Source organism: Rattus norvegicus, chromosome 1 (genome assembly GCF_036323735.1).
Source record: "Rattus norvegicus strain BN/NHsdMcwi chromosome 1, GRCr8, whole genome shotgun sequence".
Taxonomy (NCBI): Eukaryota; Metazoa; Chordata; class Mammalia; order Rodentia; family Muridae; genus Rattus; species Rattus norvegicus.
In genome coordinates this window covers 250,408,981-250,431,165 of record NC_086019.1, presented here as the reverse complement: position 1 = coordinate 250,431,165, position 22,185 = coordinate 250,408,981, and the positions used below count along the sequence as shown (strand labels likewise).

At 51.9% G+C, this 22,185-nt stretch overlaps 1 protein-coding gene across 1 annotated transcript in view; it reads left to right on the top strand.

Annotated features, from left to right (window-relative positions):
• The window catches only part of Slit1 (slit guidance ligand 1), a 148,560-nt gene that overhangs the window by 76,311 nt on the left and 50,064 nt on the right, over positions 1-22,185 (top strand). Inside the window, 9 exon segments of the mRNA NM_022953.2 lie at positions 13,536-13,607; positions 14,491-14,562; positions 14,966-15,037; positions 15,402-15,565; positions 16,764-16,911; positions 17,328-17,399; positions 17,799-17,870; positions 19,230-19,301; positions 20,117-20,260. Coding sequence (NP_075242.1) covers positions 13,536-13,607; positions 14,491-14,562; positions 14,966-15,037; positions 15,402-15,565; positions 16,764-16,911; positions 17,328-17,399; positions 17,799-17,870; positions 19,230-19,301; positions 20,117-20,260 — 888 coding nt within the window.

Here is a 22,185-nt window from a genome sequence, read left to right as displayed (position 1 = left end):
AGAGCTCAAAGCCGGATACATCCGGTTTTCGGAGCTACAGGTTCCTTTGAGGGTCGGGGTGTCAGGGGCAGAGCATGAACATGGCTTTAGGGGTCTGCGAATCTCAGTGTCCAGCCCTTAGGTCTCTGAGAGCTGTCTGGCATTGTCAGGAGTGACCCAAGCAAAGATGCTAACGTTCTCCAACAGCAGGAGGCAAGCCTGCGTCTCAGATGCCTTGTTCCGTACTTGGGCTTTCTTGTTCTTCCTGAGTGGTCGGTGTGATGCACAGACCTGAAGTAAATGTAAGAATCCAAGCGACTACTCCCTGAGTCTTTCAAGACAGGTTTGTGGTCTATCCTTTTGCAGGGAGTGGTCGAGCTGTTAAACAGCCATAAGAGAGATTTTTCCACCACCCTCCATTTATAGACCCACTCCCCTATGACATGTGGCGGTGTGCTGACATGGTCCAAAGACCCTTTCAGTGTGGAGAATGAAGGAGTGTTAGGTCACGGGCCTTAGCCTCTGCCTGGATGCAGTCGGCTCTGTACCTTGGCTCTTTCTGCCCTGCACTCTCCCTCCTGTAAATGGAGGGAAGGCACTATGGAGCACAAACAGAAAAAATTACACACCAAAGGCTGGCTCAACCCATTCTGAGGGAGCCAGGGGAGAGGAGCAGTGTTCATGCAGAACATAGAAGCTGCGAGCTCTCACCTGGGAACAGTCAAGAGCCCAGAAACAGTGTTAGGTAAGCGTGAAGCTGGTTCACCTCAGAGAAAAACTCTCCCAGGGAGTGCTTTCCCATCTGCCTTCATTGAGCTCTGTATAACACCTTGTATAACACCAAGGAACTCTTGTACTGTTGGCAGGACAGAAAGAGGACCCTCGAGAGTCCCTGGCTTTGTGAGAGGATATTTTGTCTGTCCATTGGAGGAGGTAGCAGGAAAGACTCAAAAGGGCATGTCTGAACAGGCCCCACTGGGTGATTGCTGAGGGAATTTCAAGGTTACGAGGAGTAGGAAAATAAGAATGAATCTGTGTTCTGAACCTCGGGTTCACCTTTCTGCAAGGGATGTGTCTGTGTAATGGGGCAGATAATAGTTACATCAAGCTGCCGCCAGCTCTTGTGGAACAGACGGGTGTCCTTGGGATATATGGGAATGATCTCTAAGGCCATCAAGTTGCTTTCCCCTGTAACTCTTTGGACTTGACCAGATCCTTTCTTCTCTCAGGGAGCTTCTGTCTGAGAAGCCTGTCACTGTACCTCTGCAGTCACAGTCAAGGCCAGGGGTGCCCAGGTGGACAGGGAATTCGTTTGAGGGCTGGCTTCATCCAATGCCAGCTTGATGGCCTGGGTTTGCCATTCAGCCCCTGTAGAAAGATGAGAGAGAGAGAGAGAGAGAGAGAGAGAGAGAGAGAGAGAGAGAATGCACACACCTGCTGAGAACATGGGGCCTCCACGGGGGGCCACTGGCATAGCTGCCCCTGCAATCAGCCACCTTGCAACAGCCCTGTGCCTCAGTTTCCCTACCCTAAACACGCACTTCCTGGTTGAGAGGGTGTGACTGACCGTGACACCCTTTTGTAGTTACTTGCCGGTAGCCAGTTCTGAGTCAGACAGTTCCTGCCTCACAGAGGGTAGGCACTGCAACTCACCTAACGCAGACCCTGGGCTCTGAGTCCTGTGCCAGGCTCCGGGCGTCTCTTCCTTTGCTCAGCTACACTCTCTGTTTCCTGAACTACCCGCCCCATTTTCTCTGCTGGAATGTGCTCTCCTGAGCCTCTGTGAGGCTCCTTCCTCCTCACACAGATCTGGAACCCTCCCCCGACCCCCAGTCTCTCTGGTGACAGTAGCCTGTCCTTCCCTGTCTCTCTTCGTGGCACTACCTTGCTCTGCTTCCTGATTGGCATACACCCATTTCTGACATCTTTTTTTTTTTTTTTTTTTTTTTTTCGGAGCTGGGGACCGAACCCAGGGCCTTGTGCTTCCTAGGTAAGCGCTCTACCACTGAGCTAAATCCCCAGCCCCCGATTTCTGACATCTTGATGATTTTTTTGCTCCCCTCAGACTGAACCATTGCCCATTACTTGGGTTACTGCCTTCCCTGGCCTGGCCATGCTGAACATTTGTGCTAGATCAGCAACAGCAAGGGCAGCACTGTCCAGCTGGCAGGCTGTGTGAGCATGCTTACACACACACACACACACACACACACACACACACACACACACACACGCTCACCACATGTGCTTAAGGGTCCCTGATGACTTGTTATCCCCATTTTAGAAGAACGGGAGGGACAGAGCCACTCAGCTGTCAGGGAGCAGAGCCAGGACTCTCAGCCTGAGACCTGGCTCTTACATAAACTTGTTGGGTTTGCGGTATGCAGGATAATGGGAGCTTTATCCCCAGAGCCTCCCACTGACGTGAGAATGGATTGTCCTTACTGGCCTCCATCCCCCCTCACTGCCCACAACCCCCCCAGGCTCCCATCCCTCATTCTAGGGGTGTCCCTTACCAGTGGGTGAGGACAAGATGACCCTACCCTGGTGGAGAGTTGATTTGAGAGGAGCTCAAGGCCAATTCTCATTCCCACCTCTGCTTGAGATTCATCAAGCCAGAGGCAGATCAGCTACAGGCTTCACACTCACAGATTTCACACTCATCACCAGAGCCTGACACCTCCGGCCATGGGCAAATTATCTCCTTGAGCCCGGCAGGCCCAGAAGAGTCTGGGATGCAGCCCTCCAACCCCAGAGTAGGCCAGTGAGCCCAGGGCTTAGCAGCCACACGCTGTGGCTTTCATTTACACATCTGTGGCTCCTCATCTGTTGGGGGGGTTGGAAGGGTCTCTCCGGGGCTCTCTCAAACACCTCTCATCTAGCTTTTCTCTCTCTCCCAGCCTCCTCTCTTTTCTGTCCAATTTTCTGTCGGGGAGCTTTCCATCACTGTGACAAAACAGCTTAAGAAACTGAAAAGCATTTATTTGGGTTCTTGGTTTCAGTCGATGGTCACATGACCCCCATAGCTCTGTGGCCAGGGGTGGCATCACGGAGCAGATCTGCTTGTCTCATGGAGGCCAGGAAACAATGAGAGGGAGAGTCAAGATCCCAGTGTGCCTTTCAAGGACACCATCCACCCATCTGTCCACCCACCTATCAGAGTCTTTGCTTCTTAGTGGCATGTCAGCCTTTTATATAGCCCTGGGGAGCATTCAGATCCAAACTACAGTGCTGTCCCTGGCTCTGTCCCTCTCTCCTCTGTCTCTTTGTGTCTCTTTGGTTTCTCACACAGGGCAGCATCTGAACCTGCCGTGCCTGGATGGATCCTGTTCCCCATGGCTGCAGCCATCACTTCCTGCTGTTCTCATTGATAACTGGGGGGTTCTGGCCTGGGACTCTGGGGTTTACTTACTGGTCCCGTGCCAAACTTTACTTCGTGCTCTTGGCTACTCCCATGGTTGAGCATGAGCATAAGGGGACATATTATGCCTGGCCTTGTCTGTTCTTAATCTCTAGAAGGCTCGGGGTCTACTCAGAGACAACCATCGTTTACATAACTCATGGGGACTGGACACAGGAGCCCTAGTGTCGGTAGTTCTTCTGGGGCCTCTGAAGTACTGTTCTTGAGGGGAGGTTTGATGCCAGAGACTCTGAGAAAGCAATGACTGACAGTTGTGGCTCACCCTGGACACTTCCCTGTAACGACGAGTTGATGCTCAAAGTCTGCATAACACAGGCTTTAGTGCGGTTATGTCTGAAACAGGCTGTCAGCTGAAGTCCTTCACCCCAGGAACCTTTAAAGCTCACAGGGGTTTAGACGGAGTGACAGATCCAGGGTGGCAAGAAGTCCCCAGATGATGCTCTTTCCAGATGATGACTAATACTCCGTTCTCTGTCGGCACAGCTGCTCAGGGATCCTCATGTCATTTTTTTGATAAGACTGTGTCTAACGTGTATTATATAATTACCCGGGTTATAAAACAGAGGGTCTTGAGTACAATGTGACTTTGGGCTTATGGCTTAGTGTCAACGTTGTGACGACCTTGGTTTCACCTCCAGCCTCCGAGTTCATCTGTCACCACTGACACGTATGCATGTGCGTGTTCGTGTGTCCGGAAGCTTCACCAGCCTCCTGTCCATCACTTTGATGATTCTAGTGTACAGTGCAGTAGAGTGGGTTAGCTTGTAGACTCTGTAGTCGGACAGTGCGGAAAGGCTATCATTATGATATCTGGAAAATAGATACAGTGCCAATACCCTTTAAAAATAAGCTTTAAACCCCGAGCGGTGGTGCTTGCCTTTAATCCTAGCACACAGGAGGCAGAACAGGAGGATGTCTGTGAGTTTGAGGTCATCCTGATTTACATAGTCAGGATAGCCAGGACTACATAAAGAGGCCTGTCGCAAAAACCTAAAAAATAAAATAAATAAACTTTAAGGTGCTGAGGGCATCGCTCAGTTGGTAGAGTGCTCAGCAGTCCCAGTGCCCTGGGCTGATCCACAACACTGCATAAATTAGGCTGGCGGTACAAACCAGTGATCTTAGCAATCAGGAGGGTTGGAAGTTCAAGACCAACCTGAACTACATGTACTATTCCTTAGAAATATTGTAAGCCATCGTCATAACACATGTCTATGTTTCTAGCACCTAGGAAATCAAAGCTGAGGATTGTGGGATTAGGGCTAGTTTAGGCCAGAGAGAATGAACTAAACAGAAAACAAAAATAAAATAAAAAAAATTTAAAAATCCCTGTCAGGGCTGTGCTTTTATCTCAGTATCAAAATTCTTGCTTTGTGTGCTTATGGAATGGATCCCCAAACCACAAAAGCAAAGTAAAATGCAGGCTCCATGAGATCCCAGGAACAACCCCAGTGGGAATGAATGAACAGTTTCCCATAGCCTGTCTCCCCACACTCTCCCTCTCACTCTCAAGTCCTGCAGAGCTGTGAGGGGGCTGCGTTTGTAAGAGGGTGTGTCTATAAAACATATGAACCACGTGGCACAGTTCCAGACACATATAGATGCCACAGGTAACACAGTTATCACCAGTGGCACTGACCACAGGGAGAACAGCTATGACCGTGAGAAAGGTCCTCCGTGTCTGGAGCATCCCAGACACCGTCTCACCACCTGCTTGCACTGGCTGCATCTGGATGGGCAAGCAGGACAATCTAGCCTCAATGGAGGAGGTCCAGGTCAGAGTTGCACGCCAGCCTCTAAAAGAAAGTGACGTGGATTGTGACCCGCACATGTCTGTCCTGAGACTTAGGGCCACAGTGCACTTCCTGGATCCTCTAGTGTGTGTTACAAGCTGGAATCTCTGTGAGTTTGGGAAAAAGAAAAGGTGCTGATTAAACTGGGTCTGGACTAGATATGGAAGGTTGAGGGTAGCTGAGTTCCAAGGTGTGTGAGCAGAGGATGCTTCAGGACCAGGGACAGCTCCCCGCCTGGCCCGTTGGCCAGCTCCTCCCGGTGACTCTGGGATTTGGAGGGCAGATATTTGCTCCTGTAACTGGATGGTTGTGTGCTAGATGTTTTCCTTCTCCAAGGGTTTCCTTCTGTGTCGTGTTGAGGGGCCCAGGGTTACAATTGCAGATCCCACTGTCTGCCTGAGATGCTCCTGAAGTCAAGGTTTCTGCTTCTAAAGGAGCAGGAAACAGTGGGGCATGGCTTTTAGTAGTAATACTGAGGGAGATAAACGGGATGAGAGAAATATAAATGCTTCAGAGCTCAGTGATACTCACTAGCCTCCCTGGTAGGCTCTTCCTTCCACGACATCTGTCCTAGCATTGGCTGCCCTGCCACCCTGGCCAGCGTCCCAACTTCTTCCCGAAGAAGCATAGACTGGCAGCTGCTGGAGCTTGGCCACCTGCCCTGTGCAGAGCCTCCTTCCTTAGCACAGTATAGGTTTTCCTTACCGAGCCCTGTTGCTCCTTCCCTTGGCTTTCCTTCTTCAAAAACTGCATTAACCCCTGCTTCCCCACCCCAGTGCCATCCAAAGAATCTGCTCTCTCTGTCAACATGGGCGGAGTGAAGGAAGAGGCATCAGGAAGGGGTCTGCAGGCTGGGCAGTGTGCGCCTCCCTCAGTGTTCTAACCCCCACATTGGCTCAGCTCATCTAAGCACTGAGCAGTGTGTGAGGTGGGTGGGTCGGCCATCTGCAGAACGGTTTCTGTGCCCCGGTGCCAGGCTGGGAGTGTGTGCATAATTGCCCTGTAAAAGCATCGCTGTGTCAGAAACAGAACAATCTACCAAATGTCATTTTGCTAAAAGCCAATTTGCCAAAGGCAATTCTCGGATTGGCCGATTTGTCCAAAGATCGATTCGTCAAACTGACTCATTTCTTTAACTCTCTGGGAGTCTCCTGCCTTGTGTTCCTCACAGTACTTAAGACCGGCTTTGTTGCTGTCTACCCAGCTCTAGGGGTTTGGACTGAGGTGAACCTGACTCCAGCTTACCACTGTAGCTGTAGGGAAGCAGGGCAAGCAATCAGGAGTCCCTAGGCCACGGGACAAGGGGAACAGCTCTTGTTGTTTAACAATGTTAAAATAAAACAAAACATGAAAACCCAGCAAAACAAGACAAAACAAGCCCCCCCAAAACAATGAAAAACAAACAAACAAAATCCCAAAAAAACCAGTGTTCAAGACAACAAAGAGGGGTGTTGGTCCCTTGAATGGCTGATCTGTGACCTGACTTTGGAGAGGTGACCTGAACCCTCCAGCCTCCTCTGAGGGTGCAGATGAGAGCCTTGCTCTTTCTCATTATAGCCTTCTCTTTGTGGAGACTGAGGGGTGGGGGTGGAGAGGGGACAGACAGGTGAACGGATAGACAGATTCCTAGTGTAGTCTCAGAACCAGCTGATACTCGGCCTCACACAGGAGACTATACCATGCCCAGGGCCCGTGCAGAGCAGGTGTCCCCCACCCCCGTTGGAGACAGGGAGAAAGGCAACCAGACTTTGGCCAAAGGCTCCCAACCTCATGCCCACCCTCCCTTCCCGTGGCCTTGGTTTTCTGAGGTCCGTGTGCTCCAGTGCCACGTTCCCGTCCTCCGGTGTGACCGGGAGGCCACATCCCTGGAGACTAGCACAGTGCCCATTCTTCACGGAGCTGTGGAACCTAACTACGGAGTTTGATAGCAGAAACCATGGGAAGTACAATGTCTTCACCCCTAGAGTCCTGTGCCATTGACCATGGCACCCACTCCCCAGTTCAGCCTTTCCCCATCCTGGTGAAAGGTAGCCTTACCAAATCCGATGGAGATGTCCTGTCTCTCCCTGCCACCTCACCAATCACCATTTGGTTGGGACCCAAGCTTACCACTTTCTGACTGTCGACGGAATTAAAGGATGCAGCAGTCCTGTGTCCTGGGTGTCCTTCAGTTGAGTGGGGCTCCAAACTCAGAGCCACCTTGCCTTAGCGGAGCCAGTCAACTTATGAGAGAAGGCTGCTCTGTGTGTGTGTGGGATCTCTTTTAGGGTGTTTCTTCTGTGGAAGTCGATGTTCACAGCTGCCCAGCAAACAACCCAGTGTCAAGTCAGTGTCACAGGATGGTTTATGGTATAACTAGCCAGGCCACTTAGTCCTTTGTTCGGTAAGGTTTTTGCAGAGTTAATGGTTGGGTGGGGTGGGTGCATGGCTTGAAAGCTGCACAGAAGTGCTGGTGGCCCCTGGTGGGCAGGGAGGGAGGTTTCTGCTAATGCCAGTGTCTGTGCCCATTGGGCCCTCAGAAAACAGGAGGGAACAAAAAGGAAGACTCAAACCAGTTACTCTAGGGTGGTGATATCCAGACTACCCCCAGGAGCTTGGCATTTGGAAGTCCTCGTCACTACATGCACAGTTCTACAGGCTGGGGCTCCCTCCCACTGTAAGAACAAGTTCCTTGGTGAGTAGTGAGTATGTAGCCTGCACCTCTAGGTGCAAGGTGGGCTTGTGCTAAACAGAGCTGGGCTGTGTCTCCCTTGCAGAAAAGGTCTGCAGAGTGAATGAAGTAACTGGTTACCCCCACCTCTGTGCGTCCCTACTATTCTGCCTTCAGCCCCAGGAGAGAAGTCGGGAGCTGTTTTCCTTTCTCCCTCACTAAAGCGGAGGTGTTGGAACCCTGCTGCTCTGAAGTGATGTCTGGATAACAGAGGCTGCAGTGCAGTTTGCTTCCACAGTTTGATGGGGACATCAAAACATTTGTACTTTTCTGCCAGATGTAACCCTCCAACTTTAATATGCTCCAATTTGCTGGAGACCTTGATAAAGCCAAAAAATCTACCTGTCCAGAGACATAAAGATACTGGCCCAGGTTCCAGAGGCAGCCTGTGTAGCCATTGCTCTGGGTTCCTGGTACTTGATCCCCTTCATATAACAGTGTGAGGTGATGTCTTATACAGGACAGTAGCCACTCTCGGCAGGCTGAGTGAGTGGCACATACCCACAGCCGCTGGAAACTTTCTGTGGATCTTGACTGAAGTTCAACCTAAACTAGTAGGAGGCCATCTGGAGTCCCTGGTGAGTCTCAAACCATGTTCTTCTCACAGAGCTCCAAACATCTAATAGCAGTGTTGCTGGGTGCTCCCATGCCTCTGCTCCACCTATAACAGGTACTTGAGCTTTCTGAAGAAGAGACTAATCAACCCCCTACACACTCCTGGGATAATTACTTGCACAAGGGGCTCAGTGCATGCATGGCGCCATGCTGTACTCTAGGCCCAGGGCTAAGGTCCAGCAGTCTCATGACCAGAAAGCCACGGATAAGGTGCCCTGGAACGCCGTGCTGATCTGAACCTCCCTGTGGCTTGAAGAGCCACAAAGTAAAGAGCTTTGCAGTGAGGCAGCAGATCCATGTCAGAGCCCAGAGCCCAGTATGGCCTTGGCTGGTGCCCAACGCCTTGCCCCAACTGGGCCCCACTAATCCCCTCAGAGGCAGTGAGCCTGCTGAGATGGTTAGAGGTTAGAGCGTAATGGGGATTAGCAGTAAGAACATGGGGTCCTGACCTTGGCTCCCCTGCTGTCAGAGTGTGGAATATGGCTGTAACAGGCACTTGGGGAGAATGCCTACGTCAGGGACAGGCAGAAGGGCTCCCATGCCCAGTGGCGGATGACTGTGGGTGGGAAGCTGCTACTTCAGAGTCCTCGCCCTTGGGGGTGGGATACAGGATAGACTGGGAGAGTCTCTGTTTACAGAACCCTTACCATGCTCCTTAGAACGGAGTTCCTTCTCTGGAGGTTCTTAGGATGGGCTCTTACCTTCCTCAGCGGCTGCCCAGACCCCTTGCTAGGTGCAGTGAGTGTTCCGTCTAGATACGGTGAGGAGAGAAGCAGAGTCAAGGTGACATCATCCACAAGTCCAGTTTCTTGTTTGTGCTGCTGCTTTGCCTTCTAGGAGCCATCTGCGTGACAGATCAGAACAGAGGCTAGAGGGAGGCTCCAGGAGTCCAGAGACTCCTACCTGCCCCATGTCTGCCTCCCTGGAGCTGCATCCTGTGTCAATCCCTTGCTCTGGCCAGGATGTAGGAGGGTCACTGAGACTCCTCATTGGTTTGGGTCAGCTCTGGTTACACAGCCTTTGCAGTGCACCAGCCCCAGGATATACAAGGGAGCAAGAGCGATGTCTGCCATCGTCGGATTAAATATCCGTACGCCAACCCAATACACGTGTATCTGCTACTTTGAATACTGAAACGTGATTTTGGTGCTGTTTTGAATTGGTGCTGGAAAGGGAACTCGTGTGTGTGTGTGTGTGTGTGTGTGTGTGTGTGTGTGTCTGTGTGTCTGTGTGTCTGTGTGCATTAGAGAGTGCATGCGCACACACTGGAATCTATAGGAGAGGGAGCAGCTGGGAACTAGGGAAAAGGTCTGTAGACAGAGATAAGAAAGCTGAAGGGTTTTCTAGGTGCATGGATGCCACTAAAAATGCAGGTGGCCCAGCCAGCGCTTGCTGACTGTTTCATCAGTGGCATCCACTGTGGGTGTTTCCCGCTATACCTCGACTTCCCAGCATTTGTGGCCCCCTCCGACCCGCTTATCAGAAATCTCTTCCTGACCTTCCGTCAGGCTCTGTTTTCCTCCCAGCCAGTGATGAGGCTCCTGTATATATGCTCTCTTCTTTCCGAGTGCACATGTGGTCTCTCCTGGTTGGAATTTCCACATCACCAGGACCAGACCATGTACTGCTCTCCCACGGGTCCTCTTACCCTTCAGATACATGTCTAGCTGTTCTGCTTTGAGGGTCCTGTGACAACACTGTGGAGGAGGGGTGGGTGGCCTGAGTTTGAGGAGGATAGAGGCTGAGGACTGGGAAAGGTCCAGGCTGTGCTGAGGGGATTTCACACAGGCCATGCATGTGCAGGCGGAGATGAGCGGCTTTAGCTCGGGGATAGGGGGGTGTCAGCGTGAAGGGTGACAAAGACAAGAGAAGTGTTACAGGGCAAGTCAAACGTAGCAAAAAGTGAGAGTGCTTGGCTTACCGCTGCGGCTGTATATCAAATACAGGGAAGGCTTCTGGCGCACCCTAGTGGCCACTCTGGAAACAACTGTGACGCTGTGTGGAGAACAGAAGGGACAAAAGCCTCATTTTCTGAATACTGATAAATGGAAATGAGGTTTAAATGTTAAACTGTACACTCATGACAGACAATGTCCCTCTTGGGTTCTCTGGGTCCACATCTAGCACGAGGCAGAAGCAGTCGGACCCTGAAATCTTCCCACCGCTTGCTTTGGTGTCAGCTCTGTTCATTTATTTTTGAGATAGCCAGCACTTGCCGTTCCTGCTGGCCTTCATGCTGCCTCTCCTGGGTTTGCAAACTGTTTCCTTTGGTCATTTAAATGGGAGAGATGATTCTGGTCAGGACTAGTCTGGGCTTCCCAAGATGGGGAGGTAACCCCATCTATCCCAAGCTCTCAGTGTCCCACTCTATCTGCTCTGTACTCTGGGATCTTTATTTGGAGGGCAATGTCCACAAAGCTTGGGCCAGCAACTCTCTGGCCAGTCTTAGCAGGCTCTGCCTTGACCCAGTTGTTCCAGGTTGTGCCCGGCCACCCCGCTGCTCCTTGCCCTCTGTTATGAGTGCTCGAAGAATTGATTTCCTGAGACACCCTTTGACCCAATGCTGTGATAAGAAGCACTTAAAACCCTGTTCATTATAAGGGTCCAGTGTTGCTGCTGAGGCTGTGCTGCCGGGGGGCGGGGGGGGGAGAGAGAGAGAGAGAGAGAGAGAGAGAGAGAGAGAGAGAGAGAGTTTATAAAGACTCCTGAGAGAATTCTTGTCTCAGCTGAGTGCACAAACACCTGGACTCCTGACATTCAGATCCATTTAGACCACACATACATCACGTGTGCTGCTGATCCTCCTTCCTTGGCTCCCAGTGAAGCATGGAGCCCCTACCCTGCCCTGGCTGGTATGCCTGTGAATCACATGGCACATTCGGAATGCCGGCCCTTGTGGTTTTCTTCTCTGCTGAGCCCTCCTGCCTGCTCTCTTGCTGATCTGTAAATCCCAGCAAGCTATTGTAAAGTCTGCATGGAGCAGGCTTGGGCTGAATTGATTGGCTAATCGATACAGATACAGCTCTCTCCTCGGAAGAGCTGAGGGGAGGATTAAGTAGATAACTCGCATGGGGACAGCCTGGGACTCTCTCCCAGGCACTGCCTGGGGATGCGCTGCCTGCTGTGTTGGGTTGGGGAGCTCCTGGGGCTACTGCCTCCCTGTGTAGCCCGACATTCTCTAAGGCACCACCTCCCTGCCTTTATCTCTCTGAACAACAGGCTTTCTTACCTCCCTGCTTCCCTGAGGGTCAAAGGTAGCTAGGGCTTGACTATCTTCTTACCCACCTCCCAAATACTTTTTAACATCGGTCCCTCAAGGGCCTCAAAGAGCCAAGCCCCTCACTGAACATGGGTCTGAATCTATTCACTTTGGTGTAGTGAAATACCTCGAGCTGGTGACTTATTAACAGCAGAAATTTATTTCTCATGGTTCTCGGGGTCAGGATTCAAAACTTGGTGTGTGAGGAGGGCCCGCTTTCTGATTCACAGAAATCAGACATCATTGTGTCCCCTTACAGCGGTGGGGCCGGCAACTGTGCGAGGCGTCTTTGTTTTTACCATTTTCCCATTGCGTTAATTTATTTACTCTGTGTGTGTGTGTGTGTGTGTGGTCTCTGTGTGTGAGGGTTTGTGTGTGTGTGTCTGTGTGTGGGGGATGTCTGTGTATGTATCTCTGTGTGTGTGTATCTCTGTGTGTGTGTGTGTGTTTCTGTGTATCTGGGTGTGTATCTGTGTATGTGTGTCTGTGTGTGTGTATCTACATGTGACTGTGTGTGTGTGTCTGTATGTGTGTATCTGTGTGTATGTATGTGTCTGTTTCTGTGTATCTTGTTGTGTATCTGTGTGTGTGTGTGTGTGTGTGTGTGTGTGTGTGTTGGAGGAGAGGTACCTGTCACATGGCACACAACATGGAGGGCAGAAGACAGCTTGCAGGTTGAGTGCCCTTAGGTCCTTGGCCTTCCCAGCAGCCCTCTGGGGTTTCTTTCCATTAGACTCCAATCCTGTTCCTGAGAGCTTGTCCCTGGTGTAGGCCTCCTGCAGGCTCCACCTCCCAGCACCATCATTTCTGTGACGAGGCTCCAACACAGGAATGGATGGGGTTCTCCAACATTCAGCATGTGTCTCTGAGCCCTCACATGTGGGGGATCCCACTGGATGCTTAGAGAGCATTTGGTCCAGCCTGTGCATTCCATACATGAGAAGAGGGGAAATGGTGTAGCCGAGGGTCTAACACTATGTAGGCTCAAGAACACCTAGTGTCCTGTCCCTCCTCTCCGCAGTGCTCTCGCTACCTGCTGGCATTCCCTTGAGCATCCTTCAATTGCCCACTGATGGTTGTATCATCAGTTGCCTCAAAAACAAACAAGACAAAAAGGAGAGTTGGTGATCTGGGTTCTGAAGTAGCTGGGGGTCAAACCTGGGCTTCTCCTGTAATTGCTGGGGTCAGCAGGGAGCTAGCTGGAACTGCACAGCCAGCAGGAAGTGGGCAGAGAGCCTTGGTTTGTGACGTGGTCCCCAAGAGACCTAGACTTCCTTTTGCTCTGCTCTCTGCGATCCCCCAGAGTAGACTTGGAATCAGAGCCAGCCTAGTTCAAGACTGGGCGAGCCACATGGGTCTGTCTCCTCCAGCAGTCACAGCTCTCTTACCAGCAAAATAGAGGGGAAAGCCAGAGCCACTGAGGGCCGTGGAGAGCGCCTTCCAATGAACCTCTGTTCAACTCCCTCCTATGTGGTTGGGGTTCAGTCAACCATGGGGCCTGCTAGTGCTGATCACAGATACTGGGAGCTTCTCTCTAACCATCCTCTGCCCAGTGGGGAGGTGACTGGGGACAATGTCCCCGTGTCTGTCAGGACAGAAAGCTCCCCTGTAACTACCACTAATTCATTCAGTCACAGTTGACAAAGCAACCTAGAGCCCATCCAGGCTCTGGAGTGGGATCACCGATGAAGCCAGTGACCTCACTTCTCACCATGACTCCCCTGACTGGTACCCGCTTTGTCTCTGTTTGTCCCCCAGGGACCTGAGTGAGAATTCTCTCCAGGCTGTGCCCAGAAAGGCTTTCCGAGGAGCCACAGACCTCAAAAATCTGTGAGTAAAGGCTTGGCATGGTCGTCCTGGCACATCTTTATCTTTAAGCCATGATTGTGACGGCCAGTCTGTGCTCAGAGGGTACTGGGATGCCAGGCCATGTTCTCAGTCCCTCGTTTTCCAGTGTCCCCTGGCTTCTTTTGGATCAGCAGCTGGTTTTAGTCTCCTCTAGTGATACTGCACAAGCTGCTGCAAGTCAGTGAACATTACGGAGCCTTCATACATTGTTGGGGAAAACAATGTGCCCCCCACAAGCTTATTCTGAGGTTGAAGTGAGATGAGGAAATGCGGACGCTCTGCTGAGTACCGTTTAAATGCAATAGTTTATTAGTATTCAAATTTATTCTAGTCCAGGCTTACCACCTCCTGAGGTCTGGCTACAAACAGAAATGGCAAATGCCTGGCATGCTTGTCACACGCACCCCTCCCGTGCCTGGGCAGACATTGGTAATCGATCAGCACATTCTTTCCCACTGAACTCAGATCACAGCTTCCATTTGCTCTGACAGCAGCACTCCAGGTAGCCAGGGCTAGCCGACCTCACTTGGCATTCAGCAGAACTCTGTCTGCCAGCCCCTGCTGCCACTCCTCCTGGGTGACTCTCATTCGTCAGCTGCCAACACACTCTAGGTGGTCTCCAAAATCTGAGGGAGGGGTGCCTGCTTCCCAAGGGAGAAACGGGGCTGGGTAGAGGAGTGGACAAGGGCTTTTATTTCAATTTACTGTTTTAGCTGAAAATAAGAGGAAACCGGCTTTTATTAATAGTTCCTTTGGGCTGACACCATTACTCTCTTCTTTGAAAATAATGGTGTGCTCTGTCAAAATGTTCAGCCCTTGCTCTGCGCAACGTTTCCCCTCCTCACAGTGCCCCTCTGCTTTACAGACAGCTGGACAAGAACCAGATCAGCTGCATCGAGGAAGGGGCCTTCCGTGCCCTACGGGGACTGGAGGTTCTGTGAGTAAAACCCAGGGCAGGCCATGGATGGGGAGCTGATGCAGGAATTCAAGCTCAGGGTCACACCTCAGCTGCTGTGTAGGTTTTATTGCTCAAAGTCCTCCCAAATAGGAGGTTTGGGTGGTTTCCCACCACGGAGGTTAAGCTGTGGCTCTTCTCCTGTGTGTGTGTAAGCTGGCCCTTCTCGGTTCCAGCTCCCTGTTCTCCTGGACTTAGAGCCCATGGGGTGGCAAGAGTACAGTGACCTGCTCAGCTCTGGGCTGTCCTCCATACCCAGAGCAGGGCTGGTCCCTCTTTAGGTAAAATGTCACAGCTGGCATGAGAGACTTTATATGAGCAGACAAATCTCCTGTAAATCCCTGCTGGGTGGGTGTTAAATGTTCATCTGCGCCTTTCCTTTCAGGACCCTGAACAACAACAACATCACCACCATCCCTGTGTCCAGTTTCAACCATATGCCCAAGCTTCGGACCTTGTGAGTCACCTGGGCAGCGGGTGTGGGTGTGGGTGGGGCTACCCTCTACAGCCCAGGGGCCAGCCAGGGTAGCCAGGGGTTTGGAATTGACAGTCGCCCAAAGTTTCTTGTTCTTGTTTTTCCATTGGACAACAAATGACTTGGTTTTGTCCTTGAAGTTGAGGTGGGTGATCTGGGCAAGGGACCTTGTGACCCCTGAGATATGAAGCCAGGCTGGGAGAGAAGGGAGCCAGGAAGTGGGCAGTCCTGAGTTGGGACTGAGTCAAACACCGAGGAGGCCTCCGGGTCGGGGAAGGGAGGAGGAGGAGGCGGCTGCTGATGGATCCACGGGGCCCTGTTGCTGTGAGCTGCTCTCCTCCTGTAGCCGGCTGCACTCCAACCACCTGTTCTGTGACTGTCACCTGGCCTGGCTCTCGCAGTGGCTGAGACAGAGGCCCACCATCGGGCTCTTCACCCAGTGCTCTGGGCCCGCCAGCCTTCGGGGCCTCAATGTGGCAGAGGTGCAAAAGAGTGAGTTCAGCTGCTCAGGTGGGTGCTGTGTCCCGTGTCTTTGTCCTCTGCTTGCTGCCCTGCCTGTCCTGCCTGCTGCATCCTTCTGCCCCACCCCCTTGCTTATGATGAGCACCTACACTGTCTGCCCCCTGTCACCTCCTCTCTCTGCCCTCCACCTCTTGTCTGTCATCTTCCCCTCCCTGCCGCCTAGGTTTTCCCTTCTGTTCTCACCCATCTCTTTTGTTTTCTTCCACTCTCTGTCCCCTTCTGCCCCAGTCTCTGTTCCCTCTGCCTCCACCCCATGCCTTCTCCTGCTCCTTATACCAATCAATCACTCCTGTTCGTCCCCTTCCCCTTTGTCCCCACCCCCAGTGCCACCCCTCACCCCCTGTGGTGGCAGCCACTTTAATGGGTTGCTCCCCTTGGCTTCCAGTGTGGGGACATCAGAACTCAGCCCCTATGGGGAGTGGATATACTAAGGATGGTATTGTCACAAAGTGGAAATGCTGTTCAGCAGTTAGTAGGGCAAAGTTCTTCACAACAGGGTGAATCTCAAAGGGTTTATAAGTGGGGGAGACCCTCCAAGTGATGCCATGAAGGTGAACTTCACAAACAAGAGTTAGGGATCTCAGGTGCTGCATCTCGGATAGCGATGTCCTTCAGGAAGGGGGTAAGGGGACCTTCGTGGGGCTGGAAGTGCATCTGGGTAGTCTATCGATCAACTGAGCACTTAAAAGTTGAGCTTCTTGTAACTTATTATCCCCGTGTTTAAAAACATGAGCTCTGACATCACTTTTGACACTTAGTCATTGAGCCAGGTCAATTTCTACCAGGTAAAGGGTGTCACAGGCACAGATGGTGATAGAACTCTCTTCCAGGGGTAGTGCAGGAGGGTTCACTCGAGACTTTTGGTGTGAGCACTGAGCCGGTGCTCAATAAGCACAGCTCCCGTGGACATGGGATCCTGACTCCAGAAGGCTGGGTGATTTAGGGCTTCAGGATTCTAGAATAGAATTTTCTAGCATAGGAATCAGCCTCAAGAGCCATCAGCTCTGTTCAGCCAGTTTCAGGGACCCTAAGCACAGGTCAGTGTGTTCTCTTGTCCTTGCACCCCTGGGGAGCTCCTGTGAATGAGCCTCCTCCACAGACTGTGTCCCTATGCTCTCCCAGCAGCAGATCTGGAGGGGGAGCCATAGTGTGAGACTCTCCCATATCATACCTACTGTTTCTGCAGGCCAGGGGGAGGCTGCACAAGTACCTGCCTGCACCCTCTCATCCGGTTCCTGCCCAGCCATGTGCAGCTGTAGCAATGGCATCGTGGACTGCCGTGGCAAAGGCCTCACTGCCATCCCTGCTAACCTTCCGGAGACGATGACCGAGATGTGAGTGCAGGGCTAAGCTGTTCTGCTGTTCAGCCAAGTTCTCTCCACCAGTGAAGAGGGGTGGTACCACCCTGAGCTTCCCCATCATTCTCAGGAGCAAACAGAGAAGCTGCTTACTTGAGCAAGTTGAGCTCCCTGTACAAGGCTGGGAAGCTCGCAAGCAGTGGGGAGAGGCTATCCCTTCGAGGTCCACACCCAACCCAGTCTGATGGGGCTGCCAGCATGGGTTTCTTAGTGCAGCATCACCATGGGGTCCCTTCAGCCACAGAAGGCCAAGACCGGGATTTGGGGGCCCAGATCACAGCATGTGTCCCTCTCCCTGCCAAACACTGGTCCCACAGGGGAGGGGAGGGACCAATAGTTTGTTACTAAAGATGACCCTTAGTAACAACTTCTCACACTCCCTCTCCCTGCAGCCGCCTGGAGCTGAACGGTATCAAATCCATCCCACCAGGAGCCTTCTCTCCCTACAGAAAGCTGCGCAGGATGTGAGTCCCAACCTCTCCTGGCAGTCTCCAGCTGTCTGGAGGAAGGGTCTGGGTCAGACTGTCTCACAGCCTAGGCATAGACCTTGACTCCCTGCACGGGGCTGTTGTCTGGGATGTGGGTGACAGAGTGACTGTGAGGCCTGGATGGGGGAGCCATATTCAAGCCTGGTCCATGTCCGAAGCTGCTTGTCACTTTATCATGGCAGTGAAAGGCCTTAGGGCCCAGGCAGAATGTCCTTTCCTGAGCAGAGGGACTGAGGAAGTAGCCTGTAGGTGTTCACCTGAGTGGGTAGTTGACATTTTTATTTTAAAGAACCCACTGCCCCACGTGGTTGGGAAGTATTGAAACCAGGCCTGCAGCCTTGGGGTGCAGCCGCCTTCTCCCTGCTCCCTTTACAGAGACCTGAGTAACAACCAGATTGCTGAGATTGCACCCGATGCCTTCCAAGGCCTCCGCTCCTTGAATTCCCTGTGAGTAGAACACCCAGGTCTGACGGGCTCCATAGCTGGTCAAGCTTCCCATGGTTCAGAACCCTGTGATGCTCTCAGGCACTGGGCAGGGCAGACCCAGGATCTCGTGGCCCAGTGACCCGGCAAGCGGAATGGAATGGACATCTTACTGCCAGGGAAGAAAGGAGGCTGTCAGCTCCCCGCTTCTATGCGTGCCTTCTTTTGGAGGAGAGCCCAAGACGATAGGTTCTGCCAGCTGTGACCGGGGCCCGTGAAGCTGTGCAGTGTGCAGCCCTCACATCTGTGCACGATAGCCTGAGCGTGCCCTGGTACAGTCAGGATGAGCAGACCTTCCGTGGCCTGTAGGGTTTTTTTTTCCTCTTGTGATATACCAATACCTTACATTGGACCATGCCAGTTTAGAAGAGACAAAAGGTTCATTTCAATAGATCCCTATCACTCCTGGGGTCAAGGCCAGCTTCCTACTCTCTAGGAAACTACATGCTGGGATCAGACACACAAGCCCTATGTTATCTATTTCCCCCATAGCCAGCCCTGGCTTTGTCTTTCTGCCCAGTGTCTCCCTCTAGTCCATCTCTACCCTGCAGCGCCTGGCACAGCTCAGGGACAGGCATCTGACCAAGCCTTGAGTCTGGTTGTCTTCCCGTAGGCTGCCGTCTTGTTCCCTCCCCCATTCAACTCACCTTCTTGCCTGACCCCACACCGTCCCTACCACAGGGCCTTTACCCTACCGTGCCCGCCTCTGGGGAGGATCTCCAAGTCATATCTGAGGAGAGGACACGCAGGCCTTTCACTCTGACTGATTACACCAGGAGTGAAGTGTACGCTGACTCCTCGCTCCGCATGATTTTTTAAATCCTGTGCTCCTCCCGCCCTCTCGTTATACACAGGATTCATTCATGCTCAGTGTGCAAAAACTCTGCAAATATCAAAGTGTAAAAATACACCACTCGCAATCCCACCACCTATCGCACGTGCTGTCTGCCGTTCTATTTTTGCCCCCTACGTCTCTCTGAAAATATGTTCATCCCTCCTGCCCGGAGACAGTTTCTCCTTTGGCTCTGAGACTGAATTACTTTCTCATGAGGTCCTTCGGAAGGGCACCTCTGCAGACTTCTGTGGGGTTCACTGGGGGTGGGGAAGGGCAGACGGGGTGGACACGGGAACAAAATTACACCCCGGTTGCAGAAATCTAACCCTAGCGGGGAGAGTACCTTCCTGCCTCCCGGAGGTGGGCCGCTTGAAGACTCATTACTGCCACCTGCTGGCAAGATACTATAGGAACCAGCTTGGTGGAGAGCCCTCCTGGGGCTTGACAAAGCTGCCCTCTGATCTCCCTCTCTGCTGCCTTTTCTCCAGGGTCCTCTATGGCAACAAGATCACAGACTTGCCCCGAGGTGTATTTGGAGGCCTGTACACCCTCCAGCTGCTGTAAGGAACGATTCGAGGGTATCCTTGGCTCCACATCCCTCCGGCTTCCCAGAGACACAAAACCCATCTCTCTGCTCTTTGCCATAGGTTTCAGATGCTGTCTGATGGTATTCTCAGCTTTGGGGTTGGGAGAAACTAAGCCTGTTAATATAGCCCAAAAGTCTGACCTGATAGTACTCAGGGTGCCAGGGCAGGTTCTGAGGTGGGAACAGTCCAAGAGAATTTGTCTCTGGATCGTCAATATCCCAAAACTCTCCCCAATCATGAGGTCCTAGTGGGGCCACCAGCCTTGGGGAATCTTTAACATGTGTGTGACTTTTTCTGGGAACTTCAGTTTACAACACACTTGTGGTACAAGACCCACCTGAGACATGAAGACAGCCTGCCCCAGGAAGGCTATGCAGCCAGATGTGGAGATTGAGGCAGGCTCAGAGCTGTTTGCTAGGCACCAGGACCCAGAGGCTCATGAGATGTGACCTGTGTTCCTTGGGGACAGGGATATCTCTTACAGGGGTCCCCAGGTCAGCTCTGCCTCCTGGAGTCAAGAGAATTCAGGCCAGGAATTTAGACCCAGGCAATACTACATTGAAACAGCCCTGTGTGTGCATGGGGACCCTGTGGGATCTTGGGAAGGAAGAACCTCTCTGCTTCTGTGCTATCCTGCAGTCAACTTGGAGCCCCAGCATGAGGACAGGGATGGAGAAGGCACTGTGGAGTGGCCTGACAGCACCAGTGTCCAGAGCCAGGATAGTGCAGGTTGTGTAAAGGGTCAGGCCTTGCCTCTCTCTTACCTCCCAGCCTGGCTCTGCCTACAGGCTTCTGAATGCCAACAAGATCAACTGCATCCGGCCTGATGCCTTCCAGGACCTGCAGAACCTCTCTCTGCTCTCCCTATATGACAACAAGATCCAGAGTCTCGCCAAGGGCACCTTCACCTCCCTGCGGGCCATCCAGACACTGTGAGCTTCCCCTCTTTCTATTTCTCCCCCAGCAGGTGAATCTAGTGTGGTTACAACATTGGGGGTCCAAGCAGCGCCCTCTGCTGGGCTACTGTGTAGAGTGAGGTGTCCTCCCACTGAGGAAAGATGTCTACAGACTCTTGAATGATCCTGGGTCACAGAGCAGTGAAGAGTCCTATTGGCCAGGTGACCCTAGGACAAGTTAATTCGCTCCTCTGGGCCTTCTTTTATCTATTCGTAAAGCAGGGGCATCTTGACACAGTTGTTATGAGATTTACAGGTGTTTGCTATGTGATAAGCTCACAGAGATGTCGGCTAAACGCCAGCTGGGGTTTACTAATGGCGACGTTAACAGCGTCTCTGGATTCTAAGCTGTGTTTCCACATTAACAGCTCTGTGTTCTCAGGGATGACATGTCATTTAATCAGCAACACGTTCTTTTCTTGGAAGTTCATTAAGTAATGGTGCATCTGGAGAGTGGTAATGCTGAATCTGATGGGAAACAGAAATCAGAAAGCACTGAATCTAGTCTCTTCACTGTGGCATGCAGTGCTCCCTTGCTGGGGCATGCAGTGCTCCCTTGCTGGGGCATGCAGTGCTCCCTCTCTACGGAGATCTGTACTCCCTTACTGTGGAGAGCTGTGTTCCTGGGCTGTGTAATGCTGTACTCTGTTGCTATGGGATGTAGTGCTCCCTTGCTGTGGGGATCTGTGCTCCTGGCTGTGGAGACTGAGAATCATAGCAGAAGCGGTAAAGCCCCAAGTGGCTCATTACCAACTTTAACTCCAGCCCAGTCTGGCTTGTCTCCACCCACCTTTTCCACACCACCCAAACTGGTTGGAAGCAAATGCCAGCCAGCCATTGTCTGTCCTCTGTCTGGCCTCTGAATCGCTTGCTGCAAGATACAGATTCTTACGCAATGCAGCCACAAGGACTGGGGATACAGTTCAGGGTCAAAGTGCATGCATGGGTCCTGGGTTCTACTCTCAGCACTACAAAATGAGCAAACCCTGCAAGACTGTTAGTGTGTTTAAAAACGTAATAGCCAATTCTCTGATACCATTAAACATTTAAGCCAGCATTTGAATTTCTGCCTGTCTTGTGTGGGTCAGACAGATTTTCATTCTCTGTTGTAATCAAGATTTGATGTGGCCTGTGCAACAGGGTTGATGTGTTTCTACAGCCGTTCTTCACCTCTAGACATGAGTCAGTTTTTTTCCTCCTTGATGTGGCAGGAAATGCCCCATACCAGCAGCTGAGGAGGAGAAACTTCTTTGGGCTCACTGTTTCAGACGGTTCAGCTCACGGTCACTGGGTTCTTGGGCAGATGGGAGCATATGGCAGAGGAGTTTCTTCACCTCAGGATGGAGAAAGAGGGAGGAAGGGATGGGGAGGGAGAGGAGAAGAAAGAGAGAGAGAGAGAGAGAGAGAGAGAGAGAGAGAGAGAGAGAGAGAGAGCCAGCCCTAGGAAGCTAGTGAAATCATTCAGCAGGCAAAAACACTTGCCACCAAAACTTAAGTTCAATTGCTGTGACCCACATGGTGGAAAGAGGACTGACTCCTACTAGCTGTCCTTTGACCTCCACAAATATGCCATGGCACATGTGTCCCTCCAAATGAATCAGTTCTAAAACAGATACCTCAGGAGGCTATTGCCAGTGACTCACACCCAGCTGGCATGGTCTCCTGACGTTTTCACCCCTCCCCAAGACATCAGCACAGCCTGGGAACACTTTCCAAGGGCACTATACAGCAAGGGGGCCTCCATTGCCTTCGTTCCCTGTCATTCATTCATAGGTGACACTCCAGCATTGGAAATACGTTACCATGTCACAAATCCCCCTGGCCTCTGTTATCCTTCTAGAATGAATATTGGATCTAGGAGCCTGTTTGGTTTTGTGTTTGATTGATAATAGATTGCTTCT